Source organism: Anomalospiza imberbis, chromosome 2 (assembly GCF_031753505.1).
Source record: "Anomalospiza imberbis isolate Cuckoo-Finch-1a 21T00152 chromosome 2, ASM3175350v1, whole genome shotgun sequence".
Lineage (NCBI taxonomy): Eukaryota > Metazoa > Chordata > Aves > Passeriformes > Viduidae > Anomalospiza > Anomalospiza imberbis.
This window is the reverse complement of record NC_089682.1, coordinates 57,555,648-57,577,024: the sequence shown is the minus strand read 5'-3', so window position 1 is coordinate 57,577,024 and position 21,377 is coordinate 57,555,648. Positions and strand designations below refer to the sequence as shown.

Genomic DNA, 21,377 nt, shown 5'->3' with positions numbered 1-21,377 from the left:
TCCTTCCCGGCCAACCCCAAGCACTGAGTGATTGAATCTGGCTGATTCACCAAACTATAGCTATAAAGACTTCCATCTCTCATCCTTCATCATCCACTTAATATGAAAGTAGATATCCTTGCACTTCATTCAGATTTCTGATCCATTAAAAAGAACTGCATTTTCTTGGTCGGAATAAGACAGCAGCACCCAGTTTTAAGGGGTAACTTCCTCTTGTAACAAAAAAGTATTTCCAGTCAGGAGACCTTTCAAGTTTATTGGGAGTACCATCATTCTTTTACTGACAGATGAGGGAGATACACATGCCTAATTTATCTTTCCTGACCTATTGCTTATTCATGAGATATAAATTATACCACTCCCTTATAGTACCTTCCTTTTAGTTCTCTATAAGCAGAGATTGAGAGATCTTATTTTTTCTCCATGGAACATCTCTGGACTACCACTAAGCCAAGCTAGAACCACTCAGTATCTCAGATAAAGTGACAGGATTGCTGCTGGGTTTTTAAATAGCAACTGCTCTGTCCAATTTTTATTTTTATTTCTTGTACATAGAAAAAATAGACTCTATATACTTTCTCTTAATAAAAGTCAGGGCCAACATTTTGAAGACATTGTTCTGAATGTTACAGAATCACTTTTTTCTTTTTCTTTTTTTTTTTTTAAGCAATGAGTGTGTAGCTATGCTTCAGGGGCTTGATTTGTAGCAATGTTATTTCATCCAACTTCCAGTCACACAGCAGGTTGCTTATCACTTTGAGGAAATAAAGTCACATATATTTTGTTTTTAAAAGCTAAAATATCTCTAAGAAAATGAGGCAAGAGAATAATAGTTCTTTGGGGACAGCATGAGCACTGATCTATGCCAAAGTTCACTGCTGTCCATGGAGGAGTTTTGGCGACTCCAAGATGCCTCAAAGCTGGTCCCTGAACACTAAAGGATGGATATAACTGCTTTTGTCACTGAGTGTCCATGGTAGGAAGATACAGAAGCAATATCAGTCCTTTGAGCTTGCTTCCAAAGAGCCTGGGTATTGGTAGGGTTTTCTTCACTGGTATCACAACCAAGATGTCTTCAGAACAGGCTAGCACCATTTATCAGTCACCCTGATGAGCATGACCAATTCAGGTATTCTCGGGATCAAGTTATAACTGTAAATCTTGAACACTATTAATTTATCCACAGAATGCTGTACAACTATATGCCAAACAATGAAAAGAATAGAACTCCCCAATGCAGTATATAATTCTTCCAGCAAATAGCACAAATTCAAGATCCAAGAATTAAGGTAAAATGTTATTGCTGTGTAATTCTATTCAGGAATTCAATGATTATAAAACAAATCAACCAGAAATAATGTCTTACATCGGTCTGATAGGATCTGCTTAACAAAGGAAGACTTATGCTTACTAAAAGTCCTTACGTGAGTTACTTTTTTTTGTCTAAAGTATATATTGCTTCCTCTCTATTGCTATGAGTTTACTCAGCAGTTTATAGTATCCACATCATGGAGGATTTTATTGCTCTTGTGCTAAAACCATATTTCTCCTTATTGCTGAAATACTACTATTGGGGTAAATTATTAGAAAAAAAAAGAAGGAAAAAAAAAAGAAGACAATTCAAAAAATCCTCTCCTAAGCTTTGAGGATGAATGTATGAGAAAAACTGACCAAAATAAATTTTTCCCATGAGGATACAACCTGTTACTAACTTTGGGTCAAGTGTGTTAATAAATAAACATGAACTTTAATTCTTTAAACTGAATTACATATTAAGGAAAAAAACCTCCATTTGTCATTACAAGAGAGATATGAAAGCTACCTCACTGTACACAGAATGGTGAATATAAGCCCCCTGGTCTTATGCACGGCTGTTGTTTGACGGGACAACAAAGTATCAGAAACTGCAAGTTGGCTGGATTTCTGACAGTTCCAGGAGGCCCTTGGATGGATGCTGGCACCCACCATACAGAACAGGGGCCTCCACTGTCATTCTGAGGGGCCAGCAGAGAGTTGCTTAATTCTGCAGGGTCTGAAAGGTGGCTGGCTGTCAAGCAATTCTTCTGGGTGAGCAAGGTAGGCAGCTTTGCACCCATAGCTCTGCCTGTATTTCCCAGAGCTCATTCAGAGGTGTGTTATGTAGCATCCATCCTGGTGCTGCAGACTATGATAAAGTTTGGCCTGACAGCTGCAGGCAAACCTATGTTCAGTAGGATTTTCTGGCCTATGCTGCATAGTCTCAGTTTTGGAACATATTTCTGGAAGAGGCAAAATCCTTACTGGAGGTCACAGCAGTATCTTTGGAGGCAGAATCATGTTTCTCATCTGTTTGTGGTGGAAGGTAACCATGCACAACTCCTCAAACAAGGGCAAATCACATCCCTATGAGCCAGCTTTGTGGGATTGCTATAATTAATCCTTCTTTCCTCTGTTTGACTTGCTCTGCTCCTCAGGAGAGAAGCTTCCAATTACAAATCTCTCCGCTCTGGCACAAGGAAGAGGTCGGCTCCCCCAGCACACTGGAGAGCCTCTGCAGAATTGAGCAGTCTGTGGAATGAGGAAGATGACAAGGACACGAGGTGAAACCACATGAGAAGAGGGAATGACATTATCTCCCTCTGTGCTGTTTTTCTCTGGCCTCCCTACCACACAGGTGTTGCCTAGAGAAAAGCACTAATGCCTATGAAGTTATCCAAGAGGATGAGTACACATCTGTATATGGAAAATAACAGTTGCCCTCAGGACTGAGTTTTGGTCACAGTTGTAGCTGCTCATCTTCATCATACTTTTAGCAATTTGTTACAGAAGAACAAACAAGGGAAAAAGCAGGGGGAGCAAAGTTTGCATGACTTTAACTTATTTTTTCTTTTAAAAGTGCCATCCTACATTATTCAGCCTCTCTACATTATTCATCTCATGACTTTTACTGCTATTATTTCCCAATAGTTTGCATACTTGCAAAACTGCACACATATGTATCATGGATATTTATGAAGTGAGTATTTCTTATACAAAAAATTGTAAGAAAATTCAATGACTAGAGTTTCAGTAACATTCATAAGTAGATAAAGCACACCGATACCCTACACTGAGCAGGGGTCATAGTCTAACTTGCTGAGCATCTGTAAATCACAGGGAAGCCAGGGGAGCTTAAATTCACAGCTCTACTAGGTCATGCCATGCAATTATTATTAAACTTATCAGATTACCAAGTAAGAACCAAATATCATGAAGGTTGAACCAAATAAATAATGGAATTTAAACCCAGCATTGCAACTAAAATTAATTATTGCTCATAAAAATCTCTACAGAGCCTTGTTTACAGACAACTCACATTTGAGATTCAGCTTTGTGTATAGCATATGATTCTTAACGTCACAGAAACTTTGCCACAAAAAGCCACAGTCATCCAAACGTCCACGTGGAAAGGACAGATTCCATTTGGAAAAATCCAGACCAGCAGCGCAGTTGTCTCTACTATCTCTACTACACAGGTATATTTTTTCATTGAACTGTAAATATTGCTAGTTTTACACTTGAGTTTTGGATTTATTTTTTTTTTTAATGGAAGGTACTGAAGCAACAATACAATATGCTGACTTTGACATCCAAGGGAGTATAACCTCCTGCTGATGCCAGGGCATGAACACTTTGAGCTCCCATCAACACTAATGGAAGCGGTACTCTAAACTCCCATGCGCTGACATGAGGGTACATCGTAAGTTTCACGAAGACAAGTGCCAGGAAGATTTTCTCTCTGACAATCAAGTAGTCTTCAAATCAGAAAACAATGCTTTATTTCTAGTGCATTTTAATGTGGCTTCAGTGGAAGGTTAGAAGCAGTCTGAAATTTAACCATTCATGAAAGGAAGCTCTGCTTTCTAGACCAGAACTATAATGAAATTCTATAATGAAGTGAACTGATGTGTGTACAGTGCAAAGAATGAAACTGCCAGAAAAGGAGAAAACACTGTTTCATCTTGCAGTCCTGGTTGCATATAATTATGAACCAGATATGCTTTGAGAATTTATAAATGTCGGTATTTAAAATTACATAGGAGAACAGTAAAAACAAATGGTAATAGTATTGACTTGGTAAAAAATATACAGGAAACATTTCATGTAGTGCTAAAGATGTGCTGCAAGCAATCTATAGATTGTTTTATGAAACATTTCTTATACTCTTCTGAAAAGATAAACTTGTCTGAGAAACCTAGCTTTCAATCTATTACAAATGCATAGCTGAAAGAGGCCATATTGTTTCATCAATTTCAAAGATACCCCTGTCAGTTTTAAAATCAACAGCATAGCTCCAATGTCCCACATGCAAGTGAAAACATATGTCTGATTTTTGAAAAGGAAAGCAACGCATATCTCTTGCTTTAACATCCAGCCAGAACACATAAGAGAACAGGTAACTCTTGAAAACAATTGTCAACCTAATTCATGCCGAGATGTAAAATAAAAAGCTGCACAAGTACTTTCTCACTTCGAGCAAATTCGCTGCACTGACATTATTACAATAAATTCCATATAAATCAGTACAATTGGCCATTATTTTGAAGAGTATTCTGATGATATACAGATGGGGTAACAGGACTTGGTTTGAGGGTTTTTTTCTGTTTAAAAAAATTAAAGAGGAAAAAAATATCCAAACAACAGATTGTAACATGCAGTATGACTCAACTCAATCACAAACAATTCTAAAGAAGTGTGCTGTTTCAATCTAATTTTAATTAGAAAACTTAATGTAAAATCATGGCAAACATGGCAAAGTCTGGGTAATATGACAAAAAGACCCTGAGCAACATTATAAATCTGTTAAGAACACTGATTATTTTGATTTTGGAAATCTTCCTTAAACCACTCGATTGATTTCGGTCGCTGGGGTTTTCTGTTTACAAAAAGGTCAGTCCATCCTGTGGTTTTTACGTGAACCCATCACACACCATTTAATGAATGCATCTAAACCAAAGACAGAATGTCTGGAAAGTAACATGTTAAAGAGCGTCCTTGTGGCTGCCAATCAGACATCACTGGGTGATCTTGCCCTCTGAGACAGGTTAGAAGGAATACAGCCACAACAGACGAGCCAAAGTGCTTTCTGTATCTCCTGGTTTCTAAAAGCATATATTACAGGATTGATGATGGAATTGTAGGTGGCTGGCAGGAGGGTGGCATAGGTGTATATAGAAGGATAGGTGTAATCTGCTATCAAAGAATAGAGTGTAAAAGGCATCCAACAAGCAGCAAAAGTCCCCAAAATAATGGCCAAAGTAGACACTCCTTTTCGGGTGGTCACATAGTGGGAAGTGGCCAGGAAATGGTGTTGCAAGGCAATCTGATGGGCATGGCGCATCACGATTTTACAGATCTGAATGTAGAGCTGCAGCATGAGGGCAAACATAAGCAAGAAAGAGACCGAAAGGACAGCTGCATTATTTTTAGTGAGCGGTCTGATAACACTGCAGGTGGATTCATCTCTGAGGCAGTTCCAGCCCATTACAGGCAGCAGTCCAATACAGATAGATGCTCCCCAGAGCAGTACAAGCATGACATAGGTAAAAGTGACAGTCCTCTCTGAATTGTAAGTCAGAGCATAATACAGGGAGAGGTAACGATCGACAGTGATAGCCAGCAAGCTGCCAACAGATGCTGAGAAAGAGGCAACAATCAGTCCAATCGTAACCAGTTTCGTAGCTTCTGACTGCAGAAGGTAGGCAAAAACAAAATTGATGATCAATCCAATGCCTGCTAAGAGATCTGCCAGCGCCAGGCTGCCTATCAGGAGGAACATGGGGGCGCGAAGACTGGGATTATGGAAAATGATCAGAACCACAATGGCATTTTCGCAGGAGATAAGGGTCCCTGAAGTACACAAGACAATGTCCCAGGGGTTTACCAAAAGCTCTGGCTCGGGGTCTACGGCAGGAACCAGGGAGGAGCCTGCAGCTGAGGCATTCTCTGTAGAGCTGGCTTCTACATGATCCTGAGGCAGCCAGCTCAAATTAACCTTCAGATCTTCATTCATTTTAACCCCTGTCTTCTTCAACAGAAAGACATTGTTTTTAATGTTCAGCCACAGCACTGGATACATCGCCCCCCCGGAGCATGCAACGCCCTAGACAGCAACACCAGCCTGATGTGCAGGCAGGCACTTGTTACATAAATGTGACAATAGAAAATAAAAACAAAAACGGGGGAGGGGGAAGGATATTTAAAAGTGCCCGAGATTATCCTCCAAGGGATCGAGGCAGGGAGGCTGAGTGATCCTTAGGGTAACCTGCACAGGGAGGGAGGCACGGGCACGGGAGGCAACCCATAAAGCAGCTAAAGCCCGCTCTAAGCGCCGCAATTTGGGGTGGGGGCTGGCTGCGGGGAGGCGTAAACCCCGCACCCTGCAGCCGCGATTTCAGCGCGGGGCTATATTGGTCACGGAGGGAGCGGACAGGATGGGCAAGGAGGAGGGGAGGCGGAATATCTTTCACCGACCCCCAGCGAGGAAACGAGGAAACCCCGCCCGGGCTGGGGGGAGAGTAGGGAGATATCCTCTGAGAACTTAGAAACTCGACGCGGACACCACACACACACACACACACACACACACACACACACAGATCCCCCACGCACCCCCAGCGGCGGATCACCTGGGCTGTCCCCCGGCGGCTCGGAGGAAGGATGGATGAAGGAAGGAGGAGGAGGAGGAGGCACGGAGGGGTCGCCGCGGTCCCTTCCAGGCGCCAGCGGGGCCGGCGCCGCGCGCGCGGTGTGGGGGGAGGCGGGGGGGAGCTGAGGGCGCAGCGCAGGTGCGCGCCCCCCGCGCGCGCGCGCGCGCAGGGCGTGTGCGTGCGCCTGGCTGCGGGTGAGGGAGTGAGGGGGCGGGGGCGCGCCTCGTGCCCGCGCGCCTGCGCAGGTGCGCGCGTGGGAGGCGGCGATGAGGGGGGAAAAGGGGGCGGACGCCCCCGGCCCGCTCCTCCTCCGCCCCCGAGGGACCGGCCCTGCGGCACGGCTGGCCCCTGACCGCCCGCGGCTCCGCGGGGACCAGCCGGCCTTTCCCTTGCAGCGAGAGAATTATTTAAATGAAAATTATCCTCGTACCGTGGGGCTGGTCAAGTGCTGGCGGCACGGGATTGCCCAGAGAGGTTGTGGTGTCCCTGCCTCTGGAGGTAACTCAAAAGCTGATGACATCGCCGTCCCTGGTAGTGTTCGAGGCCACGTGTCATGGGGTCTTGAGTGACCTGATCTAGTGGGTGGCATCCCTTCCCATGGCAGGGCATTTGAAACTAGATTTGGAAGTAGATTTGAAACTAGTCTTCCAGTTCCTTCCAACCCAAACCATTTTACTGTTCTGTGATTCTGTGGTCCTGAATGACCTTTTCTAATTGGCAGTGCTTTGAGAAGTGGGGCTGAAGCAGACCATCACCAGAGGCACCCTGGAGCCTTACCTCTCTGTGATCCTGTTGTCTACAGCCATATGAAAATGAATCAGAGAATGCTGGAATCAATTAGGTTGGACAAACCTCTGAGATCATTGAGTTCAACCCATGACTGAACACCACCATGTCAACCAGACCATGGCAGAGTGCCACAGCCAGTCTTTCCTTAAGCACCTCCAGGGACAGCGACTCCACCACTTCCCTGGGCAGCCCATTCCAATGCTAAATGAGTCTTTCTCTGAAGAAATTCCTCCTCATGTCCAACCTAAGCCTCCCGTGGCACAGCTTAAGACTATGTCCTCTCATCCGTGCTACCTGGGAGAAGAGGCTACGACCTCCTTTCCAATAGGTCCTGAATGACCTCCTCTAACTGACCCTACTTTGAGAAGTGGGGCTGGACCAGACCACCCCCAGAGGCACTCTGGAGCCTCAACCATTCTGTGATTCTGTGGTCTACAACCACATGAAAATGAAAATATGGTATAAAAAATTTGAAAGAGTGATGCCCAGTGTCTGGTCTTGAGCAGGTAGCTTCTGCCTGTACAGGGTGCCTGCTGGGGTAGCATGGGCACGGGGGTGCCTGCCATCTTTGGATGTTGACAATCGGGACACGTGGGCATATTTACACAAAGGTGTTAGATATTGAGTAGTGCAGGCAGGCCAGTGGGACTTGGAGTGAGTTGGAACTTAACTCGGATATAGGCCACTGGATCAGAGGAGCCACACCAAACAGCTTTAAATGCCAGATACAGATGGTTTCTGTACAGAAAATAGTCTCCCAAGGTCCTCTGTACAGTCAGTGGAGAGAACTGTGTCCTCCAGGGCATATCAAAACAGTGGGATAAGTTGGTCTACAGAGAAGCCTGGGAAGTTTTATTAGGAAAACATAGTCCTCATTTACACCACTATACACCTAAAACCCTCCGGAAAATCAGGCCCTGGGGAATGACTGGAATCTGGACAGATTTCCTTCTCCTTTGTTGAGTTATGGACTCAGCAAGTCTGCATGGTGCCATCCTTCATTCAGATCGACCTCAGTCACTGTGCTAAGCCTTGTGAAACTTTGCTGGATGACTCAAGATGATTCATTCATACTTTTGGTGCCCCTCCTTCTTTATAACAAGAATTAAAAATGGATATCACTTTGCTGCTGATCATTGTCTTCTAGTTTTATCCAGTGGTTTCTTATGTGACAGTGTGACAAATACTTTCCTGTGATCTGGACTGAATATGTTTTGTGTGTTTCATCATCTGTCACTCTTCCATTAGGAACAGTTGCAATAAAAATGCAAAAGCTTTTCTTCAAATGTTTTAACATTTGTTTCACAAATGGCTAAGACAAGCGTTTCAATTGAATATTTTAATTTAGGACTTTGGAGAGCTGTGTTTATCCACTTATTTAATTTGTAAATGATTTCCATTCCAATTATAACACATTATAAACAAGCTAATGTTTGTATCCTGTATTGCAGGATATTGCCAGTTCCTCACTTTTTCCTGAGATGGTAGACTGTCGTCATTAGGGCAAATGGCATTGGCATGGATTTCACCCAGTGCAACGGAACACTTGTCACTTAGAGGAAAATCTCTGTTTAAGCAATATGAAAATTACCAGATGCAAAAATTAGTGATAGGTCATAGCTAAAGAGCTTTTGTACCACTATCTTGCTATTTATTTCTGTCTCTCATGAACCTGCTGATAGAGATGTTTGCTGACCCTCAAGCTAGCACAGAACAGCCTAGTGCTGGAACTGGAAGCAGAGGTCGGGCTGTGCTGGCTTTGGGCCCAGGATCTTGGGATCTGTGTCTGACGCTGTGACTGCCATGGTGATGTACAAAGATACTCTGGCCCAGCTCAGGTAACACAACATGACTTTGCATAATAATGGCATATCCTGAGGAATATATATGCCTGTGTGGAATAATATACCTGTGGAGTCTAGTGCTCTTATCTGTCTTGGTCATAATCTGGAAGTTTCACACTCTTAAGGCAGTCAGTGACCTGCTGTGTCCAGGAGTTTGGGTGAATTCAGGGACATGCCCTTCTTTCTTTCAGGTATCTGTGACTGGCAATACATGGCAATCTCCTCTCTGGGATTATGCCCCAGCCATGTCCTGAGGGGCAAGTGTGCTTCCAAGACCCCATGTGCCATGGATGGGGAGCCTCTTCATACAATTGAGGGATGAAAAATGTCATCTACTCCATTGCCTTCCTGGTCTGAGCAGTAGGAGCATCAGGCTTTGAGATGCATCCTGAGTTACCAGCCAGTAAATTATAGAGCTATCCACAGAAACTAAACAGTACCATTCAAATAGAAAAATGATCCTGAAATAACACATTGACATATTTTTCATCTGTGTCCCTACCATCTAGCAAGCCTCCCTTCAGGGAATCCAGCAGGGTCCCATGCCTCTCTTACTCCTTCCTAAGCAACCTCTCTTTATTTTTAATCTTTGTGTTTTGACTCCTAGTCTTTCATCCATATAATCAAAACCACCCTGAAGGAGCACCTACTTATGTGAGTCCTCATTATCTGGAATTATTTTTCCTTTGGATTTTATTTTTCCCCATATGTAGTCTTACAGTAATTTAAATAAAATTAAGAAAAGAAAGTTTCTGGTAACAACTCTTGCAGATAGTGATGGTTTGCTGTACAAAAGAAGTGTGAAAACTCTAAATATATGACAGCAGCCTGTGTGCATTGTAGAAATGGCTTTTGTTAGAATTTCAGGAGATTCCATCTTCACATTGATTTACTCTTCAGTGTTACATGAATGTCATTTAGACACTCAGACCATGTAATGAACCAAATTCTTCCCATGCACAGAACTGTGCAGTTATTACTGATCTTTCAGAATCTTTGGGCACTGCACAGCCCATTTAACCTTTGTTTTTTATTTTAACTTTCTCCTTTGCTTCCCTCCCAAGTGAATCAAGTGTTGAAGTCTTCACTTATTTTTTCTGAATTGCTAGGCAATTTGGAAACAATTAGGAGCATAACTAAAGTAGGGGTTATATAGAGAATATTTTGGGTTTATTCTAAATCAGTCTTTGCCCATTTCCAAAGGAAAGAAAGAGAATGGAGCATAAAAGAATACTTGCCAATTTATATCAATTTAATAGAAAATAAGTCTTGTCACACAGATATTATTACAATGGGAAGACATATTTTGTTTCTCCACAGATGCAACAGATTTTTGAAAGGCACTTGTCTTATCATATGCCATTATAACAGAAGTGCCAATTTTCATTAAAATTCTTGTGAAGGGGATTAATACCTGTTTTCTTACAACCTCTTAAAACACCAGCTTCCAGAGCCTGTGCTAGATTTGCACTTACTCCATAACCCGCAGAACAGGCAAAGAATGGATTTGTTATAAAGACAGGTGGACATCATGGTAAACAAAGAAGACAGCAGAGGATTCAGGGTGAGGGGGAAGCTTTTGTCACATAGCTTGTTCAGGCAATTTATTTTTTAGTATATACAGCTATAAACATAACTGTATTTCTAAGAAAAAAAAAATTTAGTCATTCCTACATTATAGGGTACCAAGTACAGGCCAGCACTGACTGTGAATGGGAAGTAGCTGGTTGTATATAAGTTCCCTATGCAGAGCTGTGACAGAGGGCTGCTGTGATAAAAGGAGAATCATGATCAGAAGCAGGGAAATAATTATTTCTTCTGGACAGGGAACTGATGAAATCAATATTTGAAAACTTTGTACAGTCCAGGCCAGTGTGTTTTAAAAAGTGCTGGGAAATGAGAGCGAATTAGTAGTAATTTCATTTTTTTCCTTTTTGAGGGCCATTATAGCAAGGAGAAATTTCTTATAACTCGCCGTTTGTTCTCTTCAGATGAAAGAACATAATACTCTGATGGTCTGAGATGTTTGAAAACAAACCCTTTTCCGTTGTGTTCTCAGTAGTCTGGACTGCTTTGAGGAGTTGTCCTATCCTGATGGACTCTTTGCCCATGTCTGATAAATGGCTGAATATTTACAGTCCTCAAAATTGTCTGTCTTGGGGGCATGTTTCCCTGCAAATATATCTCATGTTTTTCTTGGTATCTAGTGTCTCTTTCTTGCTCCCTTTAACACAGCTGACTGTTTTTCTTTTACTTCTTCTCTTAGGCACTTTAAATAACTTCCTTCTCTCTCTCTCTTTTTTTTTTTCTTTTTTTTTCTTTTTTTTTGTGGGCGGGGAGGTGTAGTGATTTATCATAGGTGGATTATTCTGGAACTGAAGAAAGTGCACTTTTATAAGCTGCTTGCTGCTTTTTGCTAGTTTTTTATTACATCAATAAAAATGGTTTTCATTACAGTCTTCATTTACTCATTGGGCATAAAGCATGAGATGAATGAGTGAGAAGCACTGAGCTTCCTTAGAGCCCCACAAAGTACTTGGAGTTCTTCAAAAAGACCACACAGGACATCAGGGAAGAGAAAACAAGGCAGCATATTAAAGATATTAAAAGGTGTATGTTGTCCTGGAAAAAGTTAGTGCTACAAACCCCTATATTGACCATGCTTAAGTAGTGAGGTTGGCTTGCAGCTATATTTGATTGCTCTGTTGGTCAGCAAAGTAGTATCCCAAAGTGGAAAACTATTTGAGGCATGTTGATTATTCTGCTATTTTTTAAGGAGATAATGGGCATCATGGCTCTTAAAAGCATGGAGAGTATTTCTGGGAGTGTTCTGAAAAGCATGTCGAGTTATAATAGATAGTTCTCTGAAGGGTAAGTGACAATATTGTTGAGACATATAAATGATGATTGATTGAGATTGATGATTGATTGATTGAGACATATAAATGATTTAAATGTTCATGCTTGCACCTTGGTGGAAACTGTGATAATAATGCTTAAAGATATGTTATCAAGCTCACAAATGTCATTAAAAGATTATTGAAGTCAGATGTGTTACTGTGCATGATATGGGAAATGTTAACTGTGCGAGGAAGTTGGATGGAGGGGCTGTCCAGCAACATGCACTCCTCCTGCAGAAACATTAGCTTCATTGTCTGATTATTGTTTTGTATTACATGGGATGTTCAGTGAGAGGGGTTTAGCTGTGAGCTTGGTTGGTGGCAAAATCCACTGAATGGAAGAGTCTGACTTCCTCTTCTGTGTCAAAGCAGAAAATGTCGGAAATTCTTTGTGGATCCCACATGTCTTTCACAGAATTATTGCCTCCATAGGTGTGATGCTTCACTCCAAACTGTGAAATCAATTGGAAGTTAGGTTGTTTTTTTTTCCTGAGAAAAATCCATCGAAAGAAAAGGCTTGCAGTTCCACTCCAAATGAGAACACCTTTCTGAATTGTTTATTTGTAAATGCCAGTGTCAGACATCTGGGGAATCCAAGTGTGTAATAATGCAAGTGCAATTTAGGACAGGTCAGACAGAAGCTTAATTATCTGTGATCATAGTTAATGATGTGGAAAACTGGGGAGCTGGAAACCATCACTGTTAGTTTTTACTTGAAAGAAATATTCCTTTAGTTACTATAAACTTCTTAGCCAGACCACTCAAATCTTAAATATTAACAATGGGTACCACATATGAGCATGTCTTTAGAGCAGCAGAACCACTTTTAAGTTTTCTATCAAGACATCACAATAAAGGCAAGTTAAAAATTGCTTTTTTTTCAGCCAGTTGTCTTCGGAAAAAGGAAATACACGTGTGTGTGTGTGTGTGTGTGTGTGTGTGTATGTAAGTATGTATGTATTCCTTAGGGAATGCATGAGTGAAAGAAAGCATTCTGGGCAGGAGCAGAAGCTATTCACCCTACTTTATTAAAAGGGAACACATTTAGTTGTGTTATGAAACTTCCCTAGAGTGGCATGGCTAGTCTCACCTCTTTACCTGACTTTCCCGGTCATTTCCTACCTTGCTCAGTGGTCACCACCCTACTTATTTTTCATAGATCATTCTCTTATTCTCCAACTCAGCCCTGTCTCTTTGCATTCAGACTTAAGCTATGTCCTTTAGATTATCACACTGCCTTTCTTCAACCCCTGCATGGTGATAAGTCTTGCCCAGTCCCTCATCGCTGAAGCATGATTTTATCCAACCTCAACAAATGGAGCCTTCTCCAGCTGATATCCATCCAAAATGCTGCTTGCAGAGGTCACTTACCTAGAGCAGTGCTTTTAACAATTTAATCCTCTCTTAACAACCTTCCATTGACTGTGGCCTCTGAAACTTCAAATATGACGTTATATTCAAATATAAAATATATACTTCCAATATCCTTCAGGAAACGTTAAATTTAGTATTGAGATGTGTCCACCACCTGTAATGAGCTTCTGGAGCCATCCTCTGCTACCTATTCATCACTTCCTTTGACACTTGGCACGTGTGTCCTGTAAAACATCTTTGTTGCCACCTCATAATCCCCTTTCAACAGCTTAAGTTGTTGACTGATTAATTCAAACATAAGAATTATTAGATGTGCTCTTACAGAGGTCAGACTTTTGATTCAAAGATACACTTTGGTCCTAAATGTTAGGAATCTCAATGATTTCTGAGTTTTATTTGATCTTTGTGCTGTGCGTGCTCTGTGTCATGTATGTAGCTAGGTATACTTGTTACATTTTACTTCTGTGTATCATGTTTCTAAAAGTGTTCTTATTTTGTATAAAACAGAGGTATTTAATGAGCCTTTTTTGTATTTTTCAATTAATTTATGTGATATCTAAAGAAATAGCCTCATCAGAATCCTCCCGCTCCTCTGGCTGCTTTTGCTACTGAGCTGTCTAGGCAGCACCTTCGTATTTAGCTAATACAGACCAAATTTATGCAAAGAAAAAAACTATTATTACTATTATTGCTGGTGCTGGACATTAGACAGCAGACCATGATCCCAGTGACAGATAATGAAACATCAAGACATGGGCTTCTTTTTGATTGCTTTCAGAATTCCATTTTGAAGGCAAAGCTGTGGAAAAAGTTAGAACCTGTGTTTCCTATTGACTCATCTTATATTCACTCCCACTCTTCTGTTAAGCAAATAGTGATGGAATAAAGTTACTATTGTACTTTTTGGACAATACAGCAATACTGAAATTTTAAGGGCTAGGTTTGTTTTCTTTTGGGATGCCTATCTCAAATTCGAATAAACAATTTATTCAAAAATTTTGTAATTTACAGACATATATTAACAAAATTATTGGACTGGGTGTTTACACTCTGAAAGCTGCAGAGGTCTCTAGAGCAATTTCTGTTTCAGGTGAGGAAATATTTTTTTAATACCTGTAGGCCTAACTATAGCCTATCATGAATTATAAACAAGATCACAGGCTTCTAATATTTTACTATCTGGACAGCGACCCAGAACAACCTCTTTCTGTGGCCATAAAAGTGATTAGTTTTCTTGGATCATTCATCCATAGACGTATTTTCACCTAAGATGCCCAGTTTCTGTAATGACAATAATTCTGAGTTACAGATTTCTGAAGTTCACAGAGAACATATCTATTCACAAATCAAATATCTGTAACCAGTATCAGTTCCTACTATGGCATTTATATGCTGGCATGCTAATTATAACTCACTCCTATTTTTGGTTCTGTGATCATGCTTATAATAATTTTTTAATACTAGCAATTGTTCTAATTTAATTTTTAAAATTGGTGATTTTAAAATATGCATACTAGGGTAGAAATTAAGTCTTGAAAATTACATGCTTACTAGCATGTATTGTATGAAAATTGTATTTGTTATAATGCCGGTATTTCCCTAAATGTCAAATATTTTATGCATCTGACATTTAGAAACTGTGAAGGAAAGAGGAATGGTAAAATACGTGACCATAGAGCTGATAATTGAAATGTGGCCTTATAAATCCAGGTCTACAGGGCTTCTACCCTGGTCATAGATGCAGGAGGTGTGTGATTAAGTATCTGAACCTGTGAAGATTTATAAGACCCATCATTTTTCACAGCAGTTGTATGAAATAAAAAGCGGTACTTGAAAGACAGATTGAGGACCAGGAGGAAAAGTGTGATGAGCGGAGCTGGTGGTTCATCATGATTTCATTTACATGATTGTAAATCTATAACCGCTCGATGTCACCTGTACATATTTGGGTTCAGTGTCTGACTGGTATTTAATATTCCCACAATCCTGGTAAGGAACCCAGGGCTGGTGCAGCAATGGTGCAAAGAGTACAACTGTACAGCTGCTGTACCCTGGGAGCACTGGGCTGCTTTGGATTACCCTGATGGAACAGCAAATATAGGCCCTGTAAATACAGCCACTGTTTCTATTGCAATAAAATGTAGGAGGAACTCCTGAATACAGCATCTATTCAGAGACCTCTGTCCCCTTGCCTTTAAGAGGGATGAATATGCAAGGAATTCCTGAGATGAAACGGTTGGTAGAATGATGCCTGATTATCACGAAGATGGTTTGCAGTCTGATGGTTTGCAGTGTAATTTTATCTGCTCATTCTGCTAAAAATTGCTCACTGGGGAAATTACAACCACTAAAAGCATTTGGGGATTTCAAGCCTGATAGAATGATTTTTCTCTCATTTTTCTCTCTCCGACAGGGATGGAATACAGCACTTCTTCACATGGTTGAGAGGAAAGGGGGGTGGGACAAAAATTGTTGGAAGTGATTCTCCTGGGAGCCTTCTCTGGGGAAAGCACCACTTCTGAATCTAAAGTAATGCTGTTCCAGTGTCTTTGTGTAAAATTAGTCCATACTCATAGCTTAACACTGTAGCAAACTCATTCCCAGTACTGAAGAATCTAACCTTGCTTTTTGTATTTTTATCGCTTTGTTATTTGCTCTGTTTTTAACAGTCTTGCCACAAAGGCTGCTATAATCCGTCAGGTTTCAGCTGTTTCCAGGAGAGCTGCTGTATGTGCCAATAACCACTGCAGAAATGGCCTGGCCAGAAGCTATTACAATACTCTCTCCTCATTATGGATGCAGTGACTGGTAATTTCTTCTTTCCATCTTTCTTCCTAAAGCTGTGTGGCACAGGGATGGCACACTGAACAGGACAGAAGGAAGCTAAGTGGCCAGATGAAGGAGTAAAATGCTGATCAACTGTAACATGAGAAGTTTCTAAACTCCTGTGTGGTGGCTATTGTATGGAAAAAGTAAATATACCTGAGCTTACCTCCTTGCAACTGTAAAGTTCCTGTGGCAGAAAGGCTCCAAGCCGTGAGCTGTAAGCATTCTGGCTTAAATATTTCTTCTTCTTCTTCTTCTTAGATGTTTTTTTATTAATTCTATGGCTATACATTGTCAGCTTGAGATTGGCCTGTCATTACATTATTACTTGTGTGCTGAGCAGAACAAGCTGTGAGTACAAAAACAGTGAAAGTCTGAGCTGCAGACATGTGTTAAATCCTGAGTGGTGCATCCAGTGACAGGACCTTGAATTTGTTATTGCCCTTAATTGTCATAGCAGTCTTAAAATTTAGATAGGCAAGCTGCACTTTTAGAGGTGCAGATTACACCTTTTAGGGGTTAGAATCTTTGTAATATTTTTTCAAAAGTCTTTTAGTATCAGAGCAGCTCATGGAGAAATTCAGTATGAAACAGGTTAAGCAGAACTACCTTGTATTGATGTAGGCCAAGTCAGTTCTCAGTGACATACTGATGCAGCATTGATCTAAAACAGGTTTCCAAAATGTTGGGCTGTGGTTATATGTGTTTGCTGAGTACACACAAGACAGGGAGATCTGGATCCACCATCTGGCAAACACGAGGCATGTATGCTGGTCTGAAAGTGCCCCAATTATGACTGTAATTAGCTGCTTGAAATGGGTGCTTGGAAATGTGACAAGTGTAGTAAGTGAGACAAGAAGATATAGCAAGTGCATTATTAAGGAAAGCAGTAAGTAAGAGAGCACATGGTCATCCCTGATAGTAGCTGGCTGATAATGAATAGGAAAATGTGTGGTATGATGTAAAGAAAAAATAAATACATATTATAATAGAAGCTGGAATGCACAATTGTTGGTCTCAGACTGCTGGAGGGTTTCATCTCTCTGTCTGCATTTTGATTCCTAATTTGCCATGCTTTTGTGTACTTTTCTATAAGTGATTAATCTTATAGTCTTAATTTTAGTCTTCATTTTAGAATTCAAACCTGTGTTAAGTGAAAGAGGAAAATTCTGGACTACTCAGTCGGTATACAAAAGTAGGTAAGAGACCTATTTATGAGAGAAAACGATCTAGCAACCAGGAGCTGACACAGTATATTTTCATTTATGCCTGGAATATGTTTCCTTGATTTTTATTTTACTGATTGTTTTTTTCTTTTTTTCTTTTTTTTTCCTTTGGTTTTTTTTTTTTTTTGGTTGGTTGTTTTTGTTGGTTTTCTTGGTTGTTGTTTTGTTTGTTCGTTTGGTTTGTTTGTTTTGGTTTTGCTAAGTGTGTCCTTCTGGATATGAATATTAAAAAAAAAAAAAGGAACTTTATATAAATCACTAAATCACCAATGCTTTTGTGTTGTTGTTTAACCCCAGCTGGCAACTAAGTACCACACTTGGTCTCTCAATCCCCACCCTCACCAGAAGGATGGTGGGGAAGATAATTGGTAGGGTAAAAGTGAGAAAACTTCTGGACTGAGATAAGAATGGTTTAATAATTGAAATAAAATAAAATAATATTAAAATTGATAACTTGTAATGAAAAGGAAGATAATTTAAAAAAAGAGAGATTAATAAAACCCTAGAGAGATAAGTGATGCAAATAAAAAACAATGACCAGTGCCCAGCCAGTCCCTGAGCAGCAGCCTCCAGCCAACTTTCCCTCTAGTTTGTATGCTGAGCATGACACCACATAGTTTGGGATATCCCGTTGGTCAGCTGGGGTCAGCTGTCCCTGCTGTGTCCCCTCCCAACTCCATGTGCACCCCCAGCCCACTCGCTGGTGGGATGGGGTGAGGGGCAGAAAAGGCCTTGACCCTGTGTAAGCCCTGCTCAGCAGTACCAAAACATCCCCATGTTATTACTGTTTCCAGCACAAATCCAAAGCACAGCCCTGCACCAGCTACTGTGAGGAAAATTGCCTCTACCCCAGCCCAAACCAGCACATCTTGATACAAAAGGTTAAAGCACACTTGCATCTGTTTTCAAGACACAAATGTTGTCCACTAAACTGAAACCTCCAAGGACACGCCCACTGGTTTCTACTATTTATGAGACATGTATTATTTATTTGACCTAAATATTCATGTATGCCTTTCCATCACGTAAAAAGAGCGCAAGAGATATTACAGCCAGTGTATTGACAAGCTGCCTGGAACCACTCGTCTTAACCATAGGAACACTCTGCTATGCCTTTTTTTTTTTCTTTTTTTTCTGATTCTGTAGCTGCTGTGGCGTAGTTGTGTATCAGTTCTACAGACTGGCTTCTTTGGTCTTTTATTTCAATGCTTTGACATTTCCTTGCCTGTGCACTATGTAAACCCTGGTTACCAGAGTAAGCAGGGTTTGGAATACATTTATTTTAAAGCATTTTGGTTCCTCTTTAAAATTGTAGATGTAGGAGCAGGTTCATTAGAAGTGAGTCAATCTGAATTGATTTCAGAATAAATACAAATGTTGAAAACCAGCCAGGTTTGGTAAAGAAAAAGAAGGAATATTCCTTATGTGTTTCTCAGCTGTACCACAGCATACAAAACAAGTCCAGCAGAAACCAGAACTTTCCCTGAAATTCATAATTGATCACTTTGGTTATTGTCAAATAATTGTAAAAGTGAAATAAATAAAATCACACTATGTAAAACCCAAGAGCCAAAATACTTTGGCTGTGACTCAGCTTCAAAAATGTGGAATACATTTAATACTAGTTTGAATAGACCTATGGTTTGGCCACCCTTTTTCTGTCTGTTCTAAACACCTGTTTTCATTTAGCTGTACAAGATGGACCACAATTCTGCATTTGGCTTTACACTCCGAACTGCTCTACTGAAATCAGCGATAGCAGTTGACTTTGAACACAACCCACAGTATCACACTTCATTTCTGCTGGAAAAGAAATCTTGGGGAAAAACTGCAGAGTAAGTAGCCAAACTGATGAGAATTTTATAAGATGACTGTAACACACTTGAAGCTCAACTATGATCTTGTGGCTTCATTCTCTCCTTTCTCTTTGGATGCTAGCTCATTTCTCCTGCCCTTGTATTACTTGAAAGCTGACATATTTCATGCTGAAGCTCCAGGAAAGATTTGTGACAGGGGAATATTTCAAGGAAATAGAAACAAAGTAAAGAAAACCAAATAAAATTATGTTTGACAAATGAACAAGATGGTTCCTTAAATCCTCATTTTTAGTTGATTGGTTGGTACATTTTAGTCCAGAAATCCAGACTGGCTTTTGACCTTACTGCTTAATTTCCTGTTCCAGTGGATTCAAAAGAAAAAACAACTGCATGATCCACCTATGTGTTTGATGACTTGCTGCATGCAATTTTGAGCTATTTGTAGTATTCAGCTGTGTCACTAGATTTACCATTCTCATATGTAATAATTTTTTCATACATCATTGTACCTATCAAGCATTTTCAAACAAGCTACTTTGGTCTGCATCTGTAATAGCTATGTTATAGAATTATTGATAGATTAAACCAATCTTGTAATTTCCTTATTGCATCAAATCCATCAAAGATTTTTAGCAAATGCTTATTTTATTGTCTTGCCCACTATTTTATGTTACTCAATTGTTAAGATGTGGGCTTGACTTTTGAGAAATATGAGGTCAAAATCATGTTTTGCTGCATACTTTATTTGTTAATGAAGTCCCTATGCACAGGAAGAAAATTTGTGTCTTGTATCCTCTAGCCCTCCTGTTTCTCCATGTTTCTAGTTTAGGGTGAGATAATGTCTGAGTGTAATTTCAACTGGCTTAGTTTAGGAAGGACCAGTCACTCTGAAATTGACTGCTTCTCTTTCGCTTCATGATGAGAGGAACCCAGGTTAATAATTCAGATTAAGAAACTAAAAGTTCTTTGAGGTGAACCTCAGTGTTTCAGCTCCTCCTCTCTGAAGCAGACATGACAGCATTACTGTGCCTCAGGAAGCTGCCACAAAGCTGCTAATAATTCTGAGATATTTGTGAATCATAATTGAAGCTTATATGAATATAAATATTTATCTAATGCAAAAAGGAGAGCTTCTGTTTCCATCCAATTGACAATTCCTTGTAGTTTTGCATTTACCAGATATATTTTTGCTACCATTTGGTATTAAAAAGATTTTGCATGTAAAATGTGGGAAATCTGAATTTTTACATATTTTTACAGGCTTATTTAAAAGCAAAAAAGTAATGGTATGTATATTACCAAGACTTCTTAAGAATGGAAGGACCCTTAAACTGTCTTACTGCACCTTAAAAAATAAGCAGCAATCCATCTTACAGCCATCCCTGGGAAAAGTTCCTCTATGAAGGGCCACAGCAAAGAGAGATTTGAGACTTTCTAAATATGGTGCAGAAGTTTTTCCATTGATTGTGGAATTTGAAGGGCATTTGCATTCTGGAGTGCCATTTCCAGCAGTAAATGTAGTGAACCATGGACAACTTGAATGAATCATGATGATCTCATGTCACTTCACAAAAACAATAGGAAACTGCATAATCAAAAAGTGTGTTACGCTGGAGAGAGGCACTTCTGAAAAGTTTCCTAAGTTAATCTGACTTTTTTTTGGTGGTTTTTTGAAATGTCCCAGTATGAGTCATTATAACCAAAGAAAGAAAATAAGGCATGAAGTGGCACATTGGATGGTGACCTTCCAAGTCTCTCTGATGGGCTGTGTTGCTGTTCCATGTAACTGTCTCTCTGTGTATGTAGGAGTGGATCTCTGGTGAAGCTGAGCTGTCTGAAGCTGGTTCCTCCTCCAAGTGGATAGTACATGCTGTGTTTAGGGTGTGAATATTGGTGTGATGTGCTTCACGGGTGAGTGCACTCCTGCGTTTGC

General features: G+C 40.4%; 1 protein-coding gene across 4 annotated transcripts; it reads right to left on the bottom strand.

Moving 5' to 3' along the window:
• Positions 1-1,500: 1,500 nt before the first annotated feature.
• GPR12 (G protein-coupled receptor 12) lies at positions 1,501-6,787 on the bottom strand. 4 transcript variants are annotated; one of them, XM_068181226.1, is made up of 2 exons: positions 6,648-6,787; positions 1,501-6,043 (listed from the first exon to the last, which is right to left on the bottom strand). In XM_068181226.1, exon 2 carries the CDS (start codon positions 6,029-6,031, stop codon positions 5,027-5,029), a length of 1,005 nt encoding a protein of 334 aa, XP_068037327.1. In that variant the 5' UTR covers positions 6,032-6,043; positions 6,648-6,787; the 3' UTR covers positions 1,501-5,026. The 4 variants fall into 4 exon arrangements, with proteins under 4 accessions (XP_068037327.1, XP_068037328.1, XP_068037329.1 ...); XM_068181227.1 differs by having other exon boundaries at positions 6,631-6,784; XM_068181228.1 differs by having other exon boundaries at positions 1,501-6,046; positions 6,648-6,772.
• Between the last annotated feature and the right edge of the window lie 14,590 nt (positions 6,788-21,377).